Here is a 21,978-nt window from a genome sequence, read left to right as displayed (position 1 = left end):
ATTTGAATTTATTTACTTACCATTGGTCTACGGGAGCCAATCAAGTCAACACCCATAACTTCATCATCATGAACTGAGGGACTCGTCGGAGATGCTATTTCATGCGGTGAGTTCTTATACTATCTAAACTTCTTCAATTCTTTGTGTCAAGCTGTAAATGAAATAGAAGTATCAAAGGAATCCAAGCCCCCTAAAATAAATAAATAAATAAATCCAAAGAACACATATGGTAGCAGACCTTATTTTTGTCAGAAAATTTTCTGGTTTGTGAAGTATACAGGGAATTTTCCATGCAGTCGTCTTTCAAACCCTAGATTAGCACTATTTATTTAAGTTCCTGAATAAAATTTAAGAAAAAAGCAACTATCTATTTCTCAAAATAATTCATCGAATATTCTCTTTAGGCTCTTTTAATTGGATAAATTTTAGAATCTGATATTGATTTAGTGTAATAGTTGAACGAATAGTTTATATTTTTCGAGGTAATTGCCATTGTTTGGATGCTCTGGCATCTTTTCAGAGATTTGATAAAAAACAAAATTACAGAGAACGGGTTTTGAATGAATTGGAGCGGGTTGCGAAAACTAAAATCTGCAAAGAACAATTAAAACCAAATTTCTGTCTAATTTTAAGACAAGATATTGGAAAAACTTCACCTTTTTGTGATCTAACAGATCTAATTTGTTGCTTCTGTATTCTTCGTCGAATTGTTTGCAGTAGTTTTTTCACTTGTTTCTGGGGGATTGCTGAAGTGGGTAGGATTTCACACGAGTGGAGCAAATTAGTGGAGAGCGATGGCAGTGTAAGCTCCATCTCTCTTGTGCTTTGCTTTGTCTGATGGATTTTGGTCTCTCTGGTTTGTTTCTGTTTGATTATTTAAATATAAGACCTTAGCATTTGAATTGAGTTGTTTGTATTATTGTTGCTGTTTTTCCAGAGTTGCATCTGCTCCTGGGAAGGTTTTGATGACTGGGGGTTACCTTATCCTGGAGAAACCAAATGCTGGCCTTGTTCTCAGCACAAATGCTCGTTTCTATGCGATCGTGAAGCCTATTTATGAGGCTGTCGGTCCTGATAGCTGGTCGTGGGTGCGTCCTTCTTCTAATTCGTCTCTATTTCGAATATTTGCCTTAGTTTCATATTTGGGTTTTTAGTTCGTGTAACTTTCTGAGCGTCTGAAGAATGTTTAAAAAGCAAGTGAATTGAATTTAGTTTTCCTACCTCATAAGCTATGCACTCCGAAACACAAGTTAGACACTTCAGTACAATCCAAAATGAATGGGGATCTTCAATTAGCCTAATGTGCTTCTAGTGTTTGAAAATATCGTTATAAGTTTGCTCTTGATCTTTTATCCAATGCTAGAATCTTGAAAACCAGTTAGAATTGTTTTTGAGAATCCCAAATCAGTCTTCACTAGCATAATAACACAAAATTAGAATTTTTTAAACCTGAAATTATGCTTCGTGGGTTCTACCGTTGATGTTCGGATACATAGTTTCTTTAAATTCTGGTACTTAACTACAATACTTTCCTTTGTTTCCTGATTATTACTACCTCCTTTATTTTTTCACTGCTGGTTTTGAGGTCATTACTTCTAATCTAACTGGAGGGAGAAAACTTTGAAGCATACCTTGATATGTGTATGAGCTACTACTATTGCATTATAATTGAGATTCCATAAATTTGCACTAGCTAATACTAATGGATTCTAATTCTATTACCATAAACAATTTCTTATCCTGGAAGGATGTTTAGGAATTTTCTAATGCTTATTGTTCCAGTAACTAGAGATACTTCACTTCTCTGTAACAAAATACATAAATTTGCATTCCTCTTGAGTTCTGTTTCATTCTTACTGTAGGGTAATGTAAAGGCTCGGTGTTAGTTTGGCTAGTATTAACCTAACCTACAATTGGATCTTCCAACATTATCAACATTGCAATGTGTCTCTGATGCAGTATCACTTGATTGGCTGGACCTGCATAATTAGCTTTACAGTCGAAAGCCAAGTGAACAACGCTAGTTGTATTTAGTCCAAGGGTTGGAAACTAGTTTATTTATGTATTAGTAGTTTATTTGAAGGCTTTCATTTGTTTTAGGTTGAATAAGTAGGAGTTAGATAGAGTTCACATTGCAAGTTATTTTCAATATCAGGGTTAGAATAGGAGGCTTGTTATATTATGCAAGCATTTGCACTGTTACATTGTTTTTTTTTTTTGGATGAATAAATAATGTATTAAAAACCAAGGCAAAAGAGAGCTACAAAGACAGAAATAAGGGGAAACAAAGGGTGGGTAGAAACAACCAGTCAAGAAGGCGATTGGAGAGAAGAATTGAGAATCCAAGAACTAACAATCAACCTATTCCTCGGAGAATCAGAAACAAGGGGATGTGGCATAGAGATAAGTCTAGAAGAAACATCAAAATAGATGACTTTCCAAATCGACTATGGGAGCGGGATTTGGAAGTCCATCTTCTTATGTTATGCTCCCACCATAAGTGGTGAACAGTAGCAGCAAAGACATGCTTACCTACTAGATAGCAAATCGAGAAGCTAGAGAACAGTCTAAGGATCCACGTCCAATCTCGAGGAAAACCAAAAGACCGTCTTGATCTAGGCCAAATGGAAGCATTGGCTAAACTCTAGATGGAACTGGAGAAGGGACAAGTGAAGAAAAGGTGGTTGAGGTCCTCAATACTACTCCAACAGAGGATACAATTGGGGTTGGCAGGGATGTGGTGACTGATAAGAAAAGCTTGCGTGGGAAGGGCCAAGTTGAGGGATCTCCAAAGGGTAAGGGAGTGGAGGGGGATGTGGCCTTTGAACCAAACTAGGGGGGCCAAGGGACAAGGGACAAGGGCCAAGGGGCACGGAGGAGATTCCAAGCGGAGGCGATGGTGAAGGTTTTGGTATGGGACGGGGTCCACAAGGTAATGTTGGACGTAGAGGGGGAGAGGGGAGGGAGGGAGCTCCAGATATGTGTGAGATAGGGGTAGGGAGAAGGGGACCAAGAGCCATTAGAGATGAAAGAGGAAAGGGGGGTAGACTTGGGGATATGGGAATTGTTACATTGTTGGAGCAGGTTGAATAGAAAACTTGTTTGGTTTCTCAACTGAGAAAACAACGTGTGAGTAAACTGATGAATCAGCAGATTTGTGGCTGTTAAGAAAAATCAACTGACAACAGAAATAGTATCTGAACTAAAATTAGTAACCTGACAACTCTGATGGGATGAACTCCCAGTCGAGGTAGGTCATCTAGGTTGAAATAACTCCTCAGAATCCAGCACTGTTCTGATGGCTAGATGTTGATATATGATGGATATTCAGAATAAAAACTAAACCCAGAAATAGCAACTTATTGTCAACAACAGACCCAGCCAATTGGATCAAGCACTAGTTAATGTTGACACGGCTCTTATTATTGGTATTAAATGTCAAATGTGGGGTTGGATCTAAAGATTAGATCTCTGATATCTTGGACTTAAAATCTTGCTGCTGAAGCACCAAGACACTGAATCTGTGAGCTATGGCCTTGGGTCTTCTACCAGAATCTGATGGAAAAATAATAGAGCAACCCTCTTCCGAATCAACAGCTTAATTCTAAGGAAAGCTGGAAAAGAGTCTGACTTGTTCTCAGATACTGACCACACTTTACTGCATTTCACAGCAATAGTTGTAGAACTAGATTCTTTTCATTCATATATATGAACACTAAGGCTTTTACAAGATTATTGAGCATCAAAAGAAGTGAGCGAGGAAGGGGGGGGGGAGAAACTTCTAAACAAAAGGTCCACACATGTGGTGGATCCTGTTTATGTTAAACTTCTGAAAATCGAAATATATACCAATAAATAAAGATCATATAGTAGTCTTATATGCAAGTCATGAAGTGGGGCCCATTTAATCAGTTGGGCCTAGTAATAAATCATATGTGACTGAGACTGTTGTGCTTGATGGGGCTTCTTGGCTGGCTCTAAGATTGGCACTTTGTGGCCTACAGACTGGACTCTTTGACCCTTTTTTCTTCTTCAATCTACATCAAAGGTTATGGTGGTTGTAAATGAATTGGAGTATTTGCTTGTGTTTCTTATAGCTAATTTTAAATATGGAAGCAATAATAACATTATTAAGTGTGAATAGCTTTATTTGAATTCTTCCTTTTTTTGTTGGTTTTTTTACGTCTTCCAGGCATGGATAGATGTGAAGGTGACGTCTCCTCAACTTTGTAGAGAAACCATGTACAAACTGTCTTTAAAGCATTTGACCCTTCAGGGTGTCTCTACAAGGCAAGTTTGTAACATTTTTGGTTTATACCATGAGAAGTGCAACATCTGCTTGTATCTGTGGAAAATTATTATACGCATGGCTTAAAACTGATTGCGGATCAATCATGACAACCAATGGACTTGAAATTACCGTAACCTTCCTGCTTGCGAACTATGTAATTGTAAAGGGATCTAGTTTGAAATGGAAACTGATTATTGTTCATAAGACTAATAGTTAATTGATTTAAGATCTCAGGCAATTGAGCAACCCTTTTGTGGAACAAGCATTACAATATACTGTGGCAACTGCACATGCAATATTTGCTGACAAAAGTAAGAAGGATGTGCTATGCAAACTACTCTTGCAAGGTGAAGTTTGTGATTTATGCACTCATCTTGCCTACTTTATATAGCAATGGGACTCCATGGTTCTAACTCTTAATTGACTTAGTGCTACAGGTCTTGACATTACAATCTTAGGTTGCAATGATTTCTATTCCTACCGTAGTCAGGTATTCTTCTCATATTGTTGATGTTGTTTGCTAATATCTTGTTGGCTTTATGGTTCCCACTTCCCCTGTATTCTGTCCCCCCCCCCCCTTCTCAGAAATAACATTTAAGTTCGAATACGGTAGCATTTTATTTTTCTACTCATTCTACTTAATTTTATGGATTACTAAATCCCTGAGCCCAAGTATATGGTTAAAGTGAAGGGAAGAGAAGGGAAACGAAAGGAAAGAAAATGAATTAAGACAAAATTATAGCAGGAACTTTTCTATGTTTACCGACAATGATGTTGTAGATTACTTGAAAACTTCTATATCTCTTAATTGACTTTGAATACTTAACAGTGGAATTTTTTAGGAGTTGGATAGGAATATAAAGAATCTGCTTAAATTTTTTATTTTATTTTATTTTTAATAAATAACTTTTGGATGAATCTGCTTAAAAGTTTAATTACCATATACGAAAAGATTTTAACTTGGTTTGTATTTTCTTTTTCAAAATAATTTGCTTCCTCTCATTTCCCATGAATCCACACTTGCATTCTTGCAACCAGAAGGAAATGCAATTAGAAGGCCACTTTGGTCAAGATGCAAGTGAAAGTCTTAGTGCAGGAGTTGGATATCCTTTGCACCCAAGTCACGCTAAATTACTTCATGTTTTATTAGTTTATGAATTGTGTCATGGACAATTTTGAATGGACCGGAATTTTGTGCAATTCTTTGGTTTCAACAAAGGTGGAAGTTAAACCATGTCTAATATCTGAGTCTTGCCAAGTTTTGGTCAAAGCTTTTGCTGTTTCTATAGAGTTTAACCATATTTCAGGCTTTAGTCACGAGCCTTTGTATAAAATGCATGGTTTTGATCAAAATTGAAATTTCTGGCATGATTCAGGTTTCAATATTTTTTCTGTAGTTTTTGGCAGTTTTGATTCTGAAAAAAAACCTCAATCTCTGTATCTTTTGCCAGTATTGATATTATCAAATGGTTTCTAAGTTATTTTGTTAATTCATTTGTTGTATGTTATACACTTTCTCTAATATAATATTTTCTACCAAAAGTTGGTATGAGATGAGACATAATTCAATCGAGGTTTCCGCTACATTTAGAGGGTCTAAGATAAGATTTCCTCAGATGTTCTGAAACCTAATTTTGCACTTGGAGCATTAAATCCAACAGTCAAATTCTGCTGTTGAAACTTATCAGGTTTCAGTCGAAATTTCACTGTTCTATTAGGCTTGAAAATGAAACTTAACATAGGCTCAAAACTAAAACTTCAACTTGATTATATTTGGTAATTGGTGGAGGGTAGGCCACAGTGCAATAGTAAAGATTGCTCCGTTGTAACCTGGTGGTCACAGGTTTTTAGTCCGGGAACAGCCTCTCTGTGAAAAGCAGGGTAAGGCTGCTTACAACATGAACCTCCTCAGACTCCTGCAGTGGTGGTAGCCTTTTCAACTGGGTACACCTTTTTTTATTTTTTAATTCAGCTTACTATGATATGAGATGTCCTATTTACTTCCTTGGGGGGCAGGGCTGGCCCAGATGGGGGAGGCTATGGGTGGTCGTCTTGTGTCAAGGGGAAGAGATCAACAATTAATGTACCAATACAGTAATGAAGGGGGAGGGTAATGTACTACTGATTTAAAGAGTTCAAACAGTACTAATACAGTATAAGAAACAGAGAGATCAAATTCCTGGTCAGGAAGAAAATTGGTAGATTCAAATTGGATAGTTGGACCAGTGTAGTTCTCTTTAAAGGGGTATAAAAATTGGGGAAAAGTTTGGCTTGATCAGTGGACAGATCTAAAATTACAGGAGACTCCTAGAACTACTAGGATGGGTAAAACTGTCAAACTAAAGTTAGATTGCAGATTATTATAGGGTAGCAGAATATCAGGATGTGTTATTACTTTCATTACCAACAGAATAGTAAAGTCTATGTTAATATCAGCCTTTATAGGTCACGAGGTTTGATCCAATGTGGAGTAGGACTTTGTGGAATCTAGCATCGTTGAAACTGAAAACAGATTTTGAAAGAGTCCAATGTACATTATGATGGAAGGTTTATGAAATTGGAACTGAAATTTATACACTAGTACACCTGCAGATTAACAATTCTACAGGGGGTAGCCCTGGCTATATGGCAGGAACCTAATCTGAGCAGAATAATAGACTATGAAATTCCAAAAGAGTACCATAAAGTAGAATAGAGCAAGAGCCGTGGAACTTGGGCTTCCTCTACTGCAAGATGTTTACTGGATACATACTGATCAAACCATGACAGGCAGCAAAGGCAAGCTTTTCATTAATCAAAGTTTGTGTAAAATGCTGGACCCCCTGACAAAGTTGTATAGAAGAGTAAAGGACAAGCTCAGACACTAACAAGGAAGGCCTAACCCAATCCTTAACTAAGCAGGTAACATAAATTGACTGGTAAAGTGAAAATAAAAATAAAAATAATTTTTTTTAGAGATTTTAATGATGAAGGGGAAATAACATGTGAGTAGTAGTTTTGACTATTCCAAACAATCCTCTGGTTCTGTGTAGAGGCATTAGAAATAAGTCTGACAGCCCTGGGAGTTTTCTCTTTAAAGTATTTCGGTGGGTTCACAAAATAAATTCTCCTAGCATCAGGTGTGGTGAATGGTTCATGCATAGTGTACTCCGACTGTTCCTTAATCAATCATGACCTCATTTGCTACTTACAACCTTATACGGAAGACTCAAACCCAAAGGAAAGAAGACCCAACGCAGTCTTCAACTAAGTAGGTGACAGAAGAAACTACAATAATAAAAGAAACTGCCTAGAAACTGGACTGAACTTACAAAATCCTTATGTAGCCTAGATGAAATTAATAACAAAATAGTTTTGAAGAAAAACTGTTACTTAAAATAACCCCATAGGCATGTAACCATATCATAGCCCATTAGAATTGTACATTGCAGTGAAAACACATGGGATCAAGTCAAGACATGCATACTGGCTACCAACCCTATTCTTATTTCTAACAAAATAAGCTCATTTAGGTGTTTAACTGCATTAAAGTATTGGTCTGTAGAATGCTACTGCACTTATTGGGACTTCAGTGTACACCTGCGCATTTAGTTTTAGTATTCAATATTTCCCTTAATTATTTTTTGCTGTTATTTTGTTTTCCCATTCAATGTGTTATGGAGGTGTTATTAGACTTGATTGCGTTTCTCACTTAACAGAAATGTGTTTTCAGTCGTAGATTTTCCTGTGCCTATTGCTTAAGATCAAATCTATTGACAAAAAAAATAAGATTCTAATTTATGGTAGTTTGTTGATTTTATGAGCTTTATCTGATGGTTTTTACTTTCTTGAATATGATCTACTGATTGTTTGGACCAAAAGAAAGTATGATCATCATCACTTTAATCTCGCTCTATGAATAAGTTAGAAATATGATTTGCCATAGTTGCTTTAGTATTGTATTCTTCACCCTCTTAATTGACTTTTCAGTTACACATCTGTTGTGATTGAATGCTGAAAATTAAATTACTTTCATATCCTTCACTTTTTCTTGTTAGATTGAGGCACAAGGGCTCCATTTGACACCTGAATCATTGGCCTCCCTTCCACCTTTTTCAGCAATTACTTCTAATGTAGAGGGTTTAAATGGAGGGAATTTTAAACCTGAAGTTGCGAAAACTGGGTTGGGATCATCTGCAGCAATGACAACTGCAGTGGTTGCTGCTTTGCTTCAATACCTTGGAGTTGTTAATCTTCCCCCTTCAGCTAATATTCTAGACCAAGGAAAGATTGAAAGTGTGGATCTTGATTTGGTGCATATGGTAGCCCAGACTGCTCATTGTATTGCTCAAGGGAAGGTTGGCAGTGGGTTTGATGTCAGCGCTGCAGTCTATGGCAGTCAACGCTATGTTCGTTTTTCACCAGGAGTGCTCTCTTCTGCTCAGGTTCTCTTCTTTCTCTTCCTCTCTCTCAGAGATATATGTGTGGATGGTACTGTTTTTGTTCTTTCTGTGGGTTTTTGTGTGTGTATATTTGGGTGGGGGAGATTTACATGGAGTGAATGTGGGAGATTGAAGATGACCTATAGCTAGAGTGTCCAGTATGACAAAAGCATACTGAAACATATAAAAATGTGTAGTTGGGTTAGTGTGACCATGTTATTTGATGAACCTCCTAACATAGAGACTATAGGCGCAACCTGGTTTCTTGAATCTGAACTATCATTCTTATATTAGTGTCTCAAGAACTTTGTGTGGATTTACTGATTTAGTGAGAATATTCCTATAATGATTTTTATATAATTATTGATGTACTTGGCACAATGGTCGGTGGACCACAGTTGTAGCCTGAGGTCAAGGTTTTGAAACAGCCTCTCAGCAAAAATTGCTGGAGTAAGGCTGCGTAAGAAAATTGCCCCTCAGACTCTGCTTGTGCGGAAGCCTTGGGCATTGGCTTTAGCCTTCCGCCCTTTTAATGATGTAATTGATGGTTGGGTGATGGGTGTTATTTTCTAGTTAACTAACTAAATTTGACAAGTTGTTGACTATTAACCTGCCGTAGCAATTAATATCATGTCCCATGCTGTGTATTTTTATTAATCTTCTCTTTTTAAAGAGAAGCTCTGAATCATCTTACTTTTACATGAAAAAAAGAAAGAAAGAAAAGAAGGATATATGGCTTTGGGTGTGAATTTCTCCATGTATCACCCAATACTAGCAGTTTCAAATTACACAGTATTAGCAAACTGTTGTAAAAACTAATAGTCTAATGAAACTAATAACTTATTCAACTTCATTGCAATAAATGAGCTTCCCCATCCCTGTTTGGTCCCTTAAAAAGGGTTGCATCCAACCATGGTTCTGGTTGTGTATGTGTGCCTGCAATCAGTGCCAACTAATGGGCAAATTTTTTCCAGCGAACATCGATTGATGATTCTCCCTTTGAACAATAACGTAAAGACAAAACACTTTAATCTGAGTAAATGATAACAATCCATTTATTTGGTAGTTTATCATTGCAATTTACATGCTCATTTTTGGAATTGCAGGATGCTGTCACAGGAAAGCCATTGCAAGAGGTCATTACTGATGTTATAAAAGGAAACTGGGATCACGAGAAGACTAAGTTCTCCTTGCCACCATTGATGAATCTTGTGGGTATACCATAACTTTCCATTGCATGCATGGCTTACACTGTTTTTCCTTGTTAAAGAATTCTTTTTACCAGGGATATATGTTTTGTGCAAGTTATAATGTATCGATTGGGATTTTTTGCAGCTCTTAGGTGAGCCTGGAACAGGAGGATCATCAACGCCATCAATGGTAGGTGCTGTTAAGAAATGGCAAATATCTGAACCTCAAAATGCACAAGATACATGGAAAAGGTTAGCGGAGGGGAACGCGGAACTCGAACTACAACTCAGTACGCTGAGCAAATTCGCAGAAAAGCAATGGGATACCTACAGATATGTTATCAACAAGTGCAGTGAGCATAAATGCGGCCAGGTAAATACGTATAAATCAAATACAAGCACTAGCTGTAGCTGGTCAATGTGAATGAGAAAGTGTCAAGTGAGTCTTCCTAAAACAGATGATTTGCCACATTGTTGAATAGCAACATCTTTCTTATTACAGCACAAATCACAAACAACTAATTGAGACAGATGTAGATTCATTCTAAGTAGAGGAAGAGGTTTGGCAGCGCACTGCTAAAAGAAAGATAAGGCCAAGGAAATTGAAAGATAAGGCCAAGGAAATTGGCCCTCTTTTGTTCTTTGTTTTTTTGGTATTGCAACAGCTCAACTAGGTAGCTCCAGTAGGGTTCATTTTGTTGGCTAAATCATGAATATAGTACAAATCAAGTTCCAAGAAATTTGACAGGGGCTTGTTCTGCTTTATCGGGGCTAATTAAACTCTCTTTTTGCTTGTGATAAATGTTAGATGTTTCTCAGTCTCCCCATTGCTTAGGCTTGTGAATTCTATGGTGGGATTGCTGTCCATTTTGTTCAACCAAAAACATTTGCATGATGTGACTAGTTATTCTATGATACCAATGATAAATGGAAACCGGGCATGCCCAGACTTGGGTTGTCTATGGCTTGAGACTGTCTTGGTTGCACATGCTTCTAAGCTTGGGGTCAGTTTCTGCTCATCGCATGTTGAGGTTGAGAGCGGAATATGATGGTGTTCCTCTTTCCTTTTGGTGATTAGAAAAAGAAGGATTAATGTCTGATCTTCTCCATTCAGTGGATTTTGACATCCTTCATATCTTTTCTCTATTTTGTAGTTTTATGCTTTTTAAGATCTAACAAACTCCTCCATTGTACAGTGGATGGAGCAAGCCACCGATCCATGCGGACAAGCAATTGTTAATGCTTTGTTAGGAGCAAGAGATGCTGTTCTTGATATCAGATTACATATGCGTCAAATGGGTGAGGCTGCTGGTGTTCCGGTAGGTATTTCCTTCCCTCTCTAAAAGAATGGGTGTATCATTATTGGGAACAAAAATAAACAAAGGGTTGATTGGATAATTATTTTTGTTAAGTTTGGACCAGTAGAACATCAATCTGAAAAAATATCCAATCAAATTGAGTTCCTTGAATCTCAAGTTCTCAGCAAATTTGTGCTTTTCTTTGGGGGCTTCAGAATGATGTTTTGGCAGGGGACCATGGTTGGCTGCAAAACTTTATGGGAAGCTTGTTTTAGGCTTATTGGAATATTCAAATTGGACAATAAAACCACATAATTTGGCTGTCTTGGCTTTTTTCTTTTCTTTTCTGGCCTGAACGGGGTCTTGGTTTTGGATCCTTAGTATTTCTTTGCCTCTTTTACACTTTTAATGAGTCCTATGAGACATAATTCTGCAATAAACATATAAAACTTAACTACTTGAGAAATAGTTAGATGACATACAATTTCTACTACAAATCACAGGTACAGTGAAGTGGTTCAAAATATTTATTGCATAGACATCCAATCCAGATACACAAATCATAAACACTTTATCACCCTCATGTTCCACATCTCAACTAGGATCCAACAGGGCAATACTACGAGTATGTACATACCTACTAGGGAGGTTGAGATTCTCGAAATAATTTGAGATTTCACTCAGATTTCTTGAAATATTGAAACTTTTTTTCTGAGTTATTCAAAACTGTGAACGTTTGTGTCTCATATGTGATCTTGTCCTGAGAAGGTTGAGACTTCCAAGATCTCAACTAGTTTTGGATTATGATCTAAATCAATGGAGCTGGTTGCCATGTCATCTTGTTGGTGAGAGTCTTGAGACATTATCATGTAGATTCATGTATACTATCTGTATAACAGGCAGGATGTATTTGCTACTTGACTTCCAGTTGGTTGGTTCAGGAAAGGCTTAAATTTTCTGTGAAAATGGTGGAGCGGGAATTATTTTAACCTACAAAATGCTTATGATATGGATTTGGGTCCTTCGAACATCCGAGCATGATGCTTCATCTGTATTTTTCGTATTATCTGAAGGTGTCGATTGATATATGTCATCTTTTTCATCAAAAGCCAAAATTAAAAGAATTGGTCAACCATCTGGAAGGATAAACCTGAGGTCCATCCTATTATTCTGATTTTGCTCATATTGGTGCCACTGTAGTGTTTGATACTTGCATCATTGTTTGGATTGTCTATTTTTAGCCTGACAAAATGGTTTCCTAATTCTGATTTTCTATGTTTGAGATAGGAATCTCTCTATGTTCCACATTACAGAAGTCTAATTTGTTTAAATACATAAATGTATGTGCACATCCAGTGGTTTACATTGTAATTAACTTGCTTTGTTCTTCCTACAGATAGAGCCCAAGTCACAAACTCAGCTTCTGGATACCACCATGAATATGGAAGGGGTTCTGTTTGCTGGAGTTCCTGGAGCAGGTGGATTTGATGCAATTTTTGCTGTAACTTTAGGCGACTCCAGCAGCTTTGTCACCAAATTGTGGACTTCGCTTGGTGTTCTATCGCTGCTAGTTAGAGAAGATCCTCGTGGTGTCTGCATAGAGAGCGAAGATCCCCGAGCCAAGGATATCTCATCAGGCATTTCTTCTATTAATATTGCATAGGATATTTTTGCCTCTTTCTTGCATCAGATAAAACCTGAGAGTCAAAACAGAAGTGCTTTTTGATTTTTTTTTCTTCTTTTCTCTCCCTGCTCAAACAAGATCACAATAATGAAAATGATTTAATGGGTGAAATTAAGATGACACAGAAGCTGTCTGGTTGAAGTGATTTTTGCAATGTGCAATACATGGTTAGACCGTTAGATATGTTTTTAACTTGTTAACCAGACCATGGCCAGTGGACCACTTTATTCTTCCAGCCTACGTTCTAAGGCCAACAACTTACGTAAAATCATATTTTGTATTTGTTTCCCTTGTGTTCCACTCCATGCAATTGCATGAAATGGCGTAGTTGCTGTTGCAAATTGTAATACTTGTGAGCTGCAGGTCTCTCTACAACACACTGGTTTTAAATCTTACCATCTTGGGTTTGGGACTTTGGGGTTGTATTGGGACAGCGAAGCCTCGTTACCCAAATAGAAAGTACAAAGTGCCCCATTCTGTTGAATTATTTTGTGATTATCTACTTTAAAGTTTCTTTTTACAAAAGTAACAATTCAATGTTTCATTTAACAAAACTAGTTAAAATTGAGTTTGTATTTACAAAATTAATTAAAATAATAAATTTTTATCCCTTTGGATATTTTTACCTTTAAAGTTGGCCATATAAAATGGGAGTCAAAATATGAAGGTATGAAAAATTAGTGAATTTTTCTCTTGACAGAATAGTAAATTTTCCTCTTCGATGTGGTTAATTTAAGGTTAAAAATGTCCCCTTTTTTTTGTTAGTTTTGTAAACCAAAACTTAGTTTTAGTTAATTTTGTTAACTAAAATATTGAGTGATTACTTTTGTAAAATGAAACGTAGAAACATCTAATCACGTAATTTGTCTCATTATTTTTATTTCTGTAAAATATTTGGCAACCGTGCAGATGGAGATGGGACTTCTAACAGATATATCTATCTGTATTTTAAATTTATACTTCAACCTTGAAATCAACAATCCGTTGTAGTCTAGTTGGTCAGGATACTCGGCTCTCACCCGAGAGACCCGGGTTCAAGTCCCGGCAACGGAAATACAACTTTTTTTTTTAATTTTTTTATCTTTCTAAAAATACATCTTCTTATTGTATCACCTGATTCAAATTTCAATCGGGTTCTACCCTATTCCACTTTTACTTTGAGAACCAACCACCGTATTCCACTTTTACTTTGAGAACCAACCACCTGATTCCACTTTTACCTTTAAGAAGCAATCGCCAACCATGCCCTACTAAATTCGCCCCTAAACCAATCAATAAACGAGATAACGCCAAAGCTGATGTTTCAGCGCCTTTTGGAATTCTATTTAGAACGCCAGACATGAAAATTTTTTATGCCAAAGTAATTTTCTGGAAAAATTTATTAGTCCCAACCAACTAAGCAACTTCTCCGTAGAAAATAGCTAGGGAAAAATTTCTCAGTGCAGGGTCAATAGGAGCAAACAAGCACTAGCAAAGGCCCAGGAGCTACACTCTCGGAAACAATCTCTTTTTTCCCACACAACCATATAAATGTCTATGTTTTCCAGAAAACTATCACAGAGCACTTCATGTAAACCAACACTGTAGTAACTTTCAAATCGTTTGTCCATATACCAGGTTGTCCTCACAATGATTCATCTTTCATGGGCATATTCTGTTATCCAAAGTACGTGTTCTCCAGTCTCCTCAGCCTTGGCCTACTCCTTCCTGCAAAACAGACCATAAACAGTCAGATGAATATTTATCCCACCAAGCAAACTTTTTAACTATCAGTTTGTAAATTTACAGGATTGTGGTTGCAGCGAGAACTCCAGTTAAACCTGCATAGACGGCTTAGAGAAGCTTTTGTTTTCTTTGTTATTTTTCTTAAAGTCCCTTCCATCACGTGTGAATACGAATTAAACAATAGTTATCATCTACGGATCCCTTCCATGCAATGTGGTATTATGTTGGATTGGCCAGATTGGCACGGCATCAACTGGGGCTGACATTGATCCCTGCCTAACCTGGGGCAGGCCTTGGGGGATTGGTAGGTCTAGAGAACAACCCAAATGTCATGCATTTAACTTTTGTTCAGCAGCCATTGATCAAACTCCTCCTCCCCCCCCCCCCCCCCCCCTCCCCCAACACACACCGTTTCTTCCCAAACGAAAAAAGAAAGAAATTTTCGTGCTTTTTCATCTACATTTACATGCTTTCACGTTGTACATATGCCAAATGCAAAAGCTATAGATAAAAATGACTAGCATTTTCAGGTTGTAGTTATAAGATTCAAAAGAGATGGCTAAATGATTACTTGTAGAGATCTTCCATAGTAGCCTTCAAACGTGCAGCATCAGCACCAACAACTTCAGTAGCCTTTGTACCATTCTGGAAGAAGTGAAATGTAGGCTGCAAAATTCCAAGTTAAGGCACTGTAAACAAACTATAAAATATCCGAACAATGAAACCTGAGCCATTTTTGGGCACAACCAAACTTCTTTAGGTTGCCCTCCAGCTAGTATTAAAAGCATAACTAATCCAAACTCACAAAATAACAAAAGAAGAAAAAAAAGTGCTATGCACTAAACATGCTGTAATATGATCTTTTTCCCTCTTTCTTTGGTATATGGAAGTTGAATAACATCGTGAACTGAACTTAAACATATGGCACATCTAGAACAAATGCACATTTAGATGCATGACTTGATTCAGGACACAGATTTTAAATCATCATAACCTGAATCTGTTGTTTGCTCCATCAAAAAAGAAAAACATCTGTCATTTGCTCCATCAAAAAAGAAAAAAAAAATCTGTCATTTGCTCCACCAAGAAATAAAAAATTTTAAAAAATGTCTTTTGGATGCCAAATGGAAGGTAAGATATACAATCTGGAATTTTAGCAAACAAATTTGACCTCTTATTCAGGTAGATTCTAGATCATGTATGAGCCTTGCAATTTCAAATCTTAGATGCAGGATGCGTGATGATTCCACCCTAACAATGAACAGTCAAAAGGCATAGGCAAACACATCTCACGTTGATCTATTACCTTTGTCGACGTTGAATGAATTTTTTCTCTTTCTCTTGCCTATCCCTTCCCTTCCATTACATCTCATATCCGCTTTCCCAACACTTGTGATGCAAAATCTACCATTTTGGGATTTCATGTGAAACATTGGTAAAGGCTAAGTGGATCGTTGACTTGCTTTCAGTTCATCATAGTCAGCATTACTTCTTTTTGGTTAACGTTGACCAAGAGTTAAGTAGTGGTGGGACACTGATTTTTAAAAGGGAGGAGAAGAAGAAAGGGGGGGATCTCTAATGCTACTGCTGAATAAGACATTGCTCTGGTTATATCTCTGTCCTATGGGGCTGCAAGGCAATTTCGTAAACATGATATTTTCTGTGGAAATTCCATTGATAGAGATAGGTTGAGTCTATGTTACAAGCTACGGGTATAAATTGGAGGTCAAAATCAAATGACCACCTTATAATGGAATATTCCTGGTAATTTTCAACAGGCCATATTTGTAACTCTTAGCTTGACATTACAACAATTTGTCCCCCCCCTGTTGGGTTCCCCCCCCCCCCCCCCAAATATCATTTGGACTGGCCAGAATTTTGTAGGTACAGAAGTATGGTGGGTTCACATGGCACATGCATACAAAAGTTGGTAGCCACCTGGATGATCACATGGCAGGTATCAAGTAAACCTTAGCTCCTGGTTCCATGGGCTGGCCTTCATGCTTTTTAGGAACTGTTTTTCTTATATAATATGGAACACAACAATGAATTCACCCTTAAATAAAGCTACATGGATCCTTACTCTCCGATCACTCCTCCATTTTAGGTCAAACTTGATACAAGGCCTAAGCTATGCACACCTTTTCTCACCACTTCTCCTAAGGTCATCTTAGGTTCGCACCATGATTTCTTCTTAATTCATTCAATCTGAATTAGATCACCCCTTACTGTAAAAGGTAAAACACTGTAAGACTGGGATTGTGGTTTATAGTTGTAGAGAATAGATGCGGATGGCGAAAAGGACCAACCAAGGAATGCTGTATTAGACATGTCAGCTTGAGTAGCTTTTAAGAGTTATTTAGAGTATTTTGGGCATTCCCTTTTTCTGGTATTCTACTGTTGACACTCATAAAATAATCTTCAATTGGTTTCTGGTTAACTTCTTGGTGTTGTTTGTGAATTTTTTTTTTTTTAACATGAATATTCTGGTTCTGGTCTTATTTTCGAAACATTGATTGCTGTTTCTCATATCAACCAAAGTCTTTTGCCACTCCTTTTTCTACATGTTTACTTTACCCATTAAACCTCATCATTTCTTTTTTTAGATGATAATTAAAAAAAAAACTGTTAATTAGTTAATGTCATTTATTTTGTAGCTTACTTGTTGGGGGGAAGGGAGAAAAACGAAACAGAACAATAATTAAAGCCTATGCAACACCATTAATCTACACATTATTTATTTGATTTCCATATGATAGCTAGCCAAAATGTTCCAAACTACTGTTGGAGAAACCGAAGCTTAAGAAACTCCTTGGTAGACAAAGCGTACTCAGAAATTTATTTCATTGTTGCATCACTATTATATCTTTTAGCAGCCAAGTCTTAAGAGATTCAAAAAGTAAAAAAATCAGCTACCATACAATGTGTTGTCATTGTCAATAGTGTACTAACCATCCAAAGTCTTAGCAATTTGTGTTATGCAAGATCATTGACTGCAAGATACTCTGACCGATTATTCTTTCTTGTTAGTTGCTCCACAGTTGAGTTCAACATCTCATATGGAAAAAAAAACTTGTTCAAGGATGGCATTATGGGTTTAGTATCAAATGGTAAAAACCTGGTCCTCAACCAATTCAAAGATTATTTGTTCAAGACATGATCATCCAAATCCATACTCACTTGAATATTGGAAATTCAAATCATCAATCATCTAAAAACTAAGAGAACCTAAAGTGGACATTAAAAATATCATGTAACAAGTATTCATTACCCTAAAATTGTATTTAATTAATAGCTGAAACTAATCCAAGACCAAGGCTCTGACAAGAGACTGTTCTAAGCCTCTTAAATCTAATATAATGTCTGGGCAAGTCAAACGACTACATTTTCCAGCATATAAAAACGAAGGGTGAAACAAGTAACATCCATCAACTAGAAAGTACAACCACATACATGATAGTGGGAATCGTTAAACTTTTGGGTGGGAGAGGAGCATCATATATTCACTCGATAACAGAAACCAAATAAAGGTCTTACAGGTCAGCTTTTTGTGCCTTTAGGCTTTCAGTTATTTCTCATACTTCATGAATAAGTACTTAATGTATGAATACAATGGAATAACTATATCCTGCACTCTTTTAGTTCACTTGTTTCAATTATCTAAATCTTGAAAGCATGAACTCCATCCGATGGAACCAGAGCTAATAGTTACACAAGTGGAGAGAAATATATCTCTAATTATCAGGTTGTATCGCTGAAAGTCTTATTATTTTGAAACAATTGTCAATTTAGCCTGCTGATGTATTACAACAATAAAATATAATAACATGTGATAAAATTTGAAAGCTTACTTAAGCAATGGATATAGGTTTTCATTTCAACATTGATAAAATAAGAAATAATCTGACTTGACGAACTGAAAGCAAGTCAAGATCAAGTTATTTACCACAGAGTAAATCTTCAACTTGCTTAATGCATCCCCAAGGCCCTCCTGTGAAATATCACTTGCATTAACTTCCAAATAAACTTCCAATATAAGAAGATTTCCATCCTAATGCAAACAGAACATATTGAAATAAATGCAACGGGATGCAAGGCAATGATAAGTGAATGTCCCAAGATTCATATGGATAATCATTTTCTCCCCCTAATGATCAGCTTAATCGATAAGCATTCTACCTTAAGTCAATAAAAGGAACAAAACTTGACACATGTTTATACTTTGCTCCCTCCCCCAGCCCCTTTTCCTGTCCGTATCATTATGGGTATGTCAGGGGCTGCAACAATCTAATGGCAGACAAGAGGTACATTTAACTATGATATTTCTAGCTCTAATGTATACAACTACATGCATATCTTTTACTATGACAACAAATTTAAAACTGTCAGTTCCCAACGTATGTAACAAAAAGCATCAGACTCCAAATACCAAATAAAGATATTTCTTCGTTTCAACATCCAAGATATAAATCATCTTTCCTAATTTAATCCTTGTATATTTCACCAATTTCAACAAAAGTTCCAATATTGGGCCAAATTCAGGTAAAATTATTTTAATCTACTCTGTGAAATAACTATCCTTCTTTCTCACCAGATCAATATCAATCTTATACGTTGTGACATGAGGGAATTTTTTGCTCAGCTCTTGGATGATAGGATATATGAATTGGCCTACAAAAGAAAATTTTGCATCAAATGAAACAGTACCTAATTTTCAAATGCCATCGGAGAATAACAAACCCGTCCATACCACAATACTAATAACTTCGATAATCAGCAAAAATCCAAAGGAGGAAACGGTATCTAAAGTAAGTCGATGGTAAAAATGTTTAAAAATCTTACAAGGACCACACCACGTCGCCGTGAAGTAGAGAATTGCAGGCAAGCCGTCATCTATGACCAAAATGAGAATTAAAAATGAGATGAGAATCATAAAATGCCTCATAAATGAAACTAAACAACCAGAGAAAACATTTACCTTGAACCTTCTGAAATGAATTGTTGAACTCTTCCGGGGATTTGACAACAACAATGTTCGACGGACCTGAAATTACTACATGGGATAAGTAAAGAATAAAACATGTGGTGAAATTTCACCTGGAAGAGAAGCAGAATGTAATGTTTGCATACCGGTGGATGAACAGAAGGATCGGCAAGGGAAATACAAGTTTGAGAATTGGCGAGAGGTGTCGATGGGTGAAGAGGACTTGGTGAACAATGGAGGAGAACCTGAGTCTGGGGTTGTAGGGAAGGAATGAAAAGAGGGGTTTGAATTAAAAGCTAGGGTTAACGACCGCCTTTGATGGCGTAGGAGAGAACGAAGGAGGGAAGGGCGGAGAAGCAAGTCTCTGGCCATTCTTCTGTAATTTCTGTTTCTGGCTCTTAAAATCAAAGCAAAAAGCTCCTGCAAATGTTCTTACACGGCCTTCAGGGGGAGAGCCTGAGTTTCTTGCTTATATGTGTCTCTGCTTACCAGTTACCACTGCGCGAATGGGAAGTGGCGGACCAGCGCGCCTGCCGAGTTGTAGTCATCGATTGGGATCGTTGGAACCGGCCGATTCTTAATCATTTCACGATCTCGAAACACCGATTCACAACTCATAAGATGATTTTTTTTTGGGTAATGAACTTCATAAGTAAGATGTTGAGACTTGAGAGTTCAAATTCCTTGGACATAATTGGTAGTTTTTGGGCAAAATAAATCAAATTCCTTGGGCATAATGTACGTAAACCTTCCCTGAAGATTAGTGAAAATGTGGATAACAGTCATCTTAAAACAAATAGTAATATTACTCTTTTGGAGAATCTTATAGAGGATGTATGGTGGGCGTGTTCATGATAGGTGTTATGTATGTGGGTCTGATTTTTCATGACTAAAGGGGGGTGGCAAGAGACGGTAGCCTCTCATAGGGAACTGAGCTTACACAACATTATTTTAGTGAAGCCCAAATTGCATTTGAATTCCTTATCCAATAGCCCAAATTACATTGAGAGATGTACATTGTGATTATATCTCTGCATCGAGATTTTGATGTAAATATATAACTCTACTATCTTTGTAACTGATTTTTTGACCGTTGAAATTTTGGATTTCTTTCCCTTGGGAGTTTGTTGTGTGGTTGGTTGTTCATAGGATTTGATAGAGCATGAATTTGTTGGTAGGAACACAAAACAAGAAATAAAGATTCAAAGCTAAGGTGGATCGTGCCGACTAATGATTTAGATTACCCGTTATGTATAAATATAAAAAAAAAAAAAAAAAAAAAAAAAAAAAAAAAAAAAAAAAAAAAAAAAAAAAAAAAAAAAATAAAAAATATAAATAAAGAAAACGAATAACAAAGACAAAGACAAAGAATAGCAAACAAAGGAGAAAAAACCAAAAAAAAAACAAGAAAAGAAGAAGAAAAAATAAGAGAACACATTCAAGAGATAAAAAAGAAAGAAAAAAAGAAGGAAGGGGATAAATTGTAGGAGAATAGGTAAGTTTGAAGTCCATTAACTAAAGATGTAAAAGAAATCTATTTTTATAAGTTAAGTGGAAAAAAAAATTCAATGATTATAATTATATCTGATAAAGTCAATGGTTGAAGTTCAAACGTCTAGCTAATGTATTAACACAAACAACAATGAAGTCTTTCACCACTTAACACATGTCATGAGGGTGGAGTGATGTGATCATAGAGTTGTATGATGACTGAAACTGTGATGGAGGCTGCATGCGATGAGCTTTTATCACAATCACAATCACAATCAAAGAGAAAGTCAAGTTTAGAAAGGAATCAACCAGGATTTGGTGAAGCACAAGAAGAAGAAGATGAAGAAGCTCGATTAAAGAACTAATGGATTCCCTTCCAGAAGACATATTTGGTTTGATCCTAACCAAGTTAGACTTGGTGAGCTTCCATCGCTTTACTGCAACTTGCAAATCCTGGCAATGGATTGCCATTGCTGCCAAGAAAGGTATGACAACTCCAGTTATTGCAATCTCAACCACTCCCATGGGTTTTGCTTTCTTCAGGATATACTAATACATATTTTTTCAGTTTTCCCATAAGAAAGTTCTCAGGTTTGAATTGTCTAAACTATCAATAAGTGGTCTCTGTCGTGGCTCTACTAGGGGATGGTTGCTAATGGCAAGTCAGAATGATTATTTTCTTTTGAATCCATTGACCAATGCAAAGCTCTGGTGGAAGCTTAGGTCACAGATTCATGGAGAAGTTTTTGGTGGTGAACTCAATCAAAATTGAGGATGCTATTCTAATAGGGTTCTATGGTCCATTTTTCACCTTCTCCAGACCCAGAGATGAGATGTGGATCATCATTAGAGGGTGCCATAAGAAGAGCCTTAGAGACATTAGAGACATCGATC

At 36.8% G+C, this 21,978-nt stretch overlaps 2 protein-coding genes and 1 non-coding gene across 5 annotated transcripts; 2 read left to right on the top strand and 1 right to left on the bottom strand.

Annotated features, from left to right (window-relative positions):
* The first annotated feature begins 450 nt into the window (after positions 1-450).
* Positions 451-13,302, top strand: LOC149005790 (GHMP kinase family protein). The gene is made up of 10 exons (XM_089168408.1): positions 451-802; positions 938-1,088; positions 4,193-4,290; positions 4,526-4,638; positions 4,729-4,781; positions 8,329-8,715; positions 9,819-9,923; positions 10,048-10,275; positions 11,099-11,221; positions 12,597-13,302. Exons 1-10 carry the CDS (start codon positions 795-797, stop codon positions 12,861-12,863), a joined length of 1,533 nt encoding a protein of 510 aa, XP_089024534.1. The 5' UTR covers positions 451-794; the 3' UTR covers positions 12,864-13,302.
* A 562-nt stretch (positions 13,303-13,864) lies between these two features.
* On the top strand, positions 13,865-13,937 carry TRNAE-CUC (transfer RNA glutamic acid (anticodon CUC)). The gene has a single exon. It is a non-coding gene; the product is annotated as a tRNA-Glu (tRNA).
* Positions 13,938-14,370: 433 nt separating this feature from the next.
* LOC149005788 (thioredoxin O2, mitochondrial-like) lies at positions 14,371-20,020 on the bottom strand. 3 transcript variants are annotated; one of them, XM_089169470.1, is made up of 7 exons: positions 19,740-20,020; positions 19,588-19,653; positions 19,452-19,502; positions 19,201-19,280; positions 18,556-18,600; positions 15,181-15,275; positions 14,371-14,591 (listed from the first exon to the last, which is right to left on the bottom strand). In XM_089169470.1, the coding sequence occupies exons 1-7, from the start codon at positions 19,963-19,965 to the stop codon at positions 14,582-14,584; spliced, it is 573 nt and encodes a 190-aa protein (XP_089025596.1). In that variant the 5' UTR covers positions 19,966-20,020; the 3' UTR covers positions 14,371-14,581. The 3 variants fall into 3 exon arrangements, with proteins under 3 accessions (XP_089025596.1, XP_089025599.1, XP_089025597.1); XM_089169473.1 differs by lacking the exon at positions 18,556-18,600; XM_089169471.1 differs by lacking the exon at positions 14,371-14,591 and having other exon boundaries at positions 15,177-15,275.
* Positions 20,021-21,978: the final 1,958 nt, after the last annotated feature.

Source organism: Hakea prostrata, chromosome 9 (assembly GCF_041222555.1).
Source record: "Hakea prostrata isolate BN-2017 chromosome 9, UWA_Hpros_2, whole genome shotgun sequence".
NCBI lineage: Eukaryota > Viridiplantae > Streptophyta > Magnoliopsida > Proteales > Proteaceae > Hakea > Hakea prostrata.
This window is presented reverse-complemented; position numbering and strand designations above follow the sequence as displayed.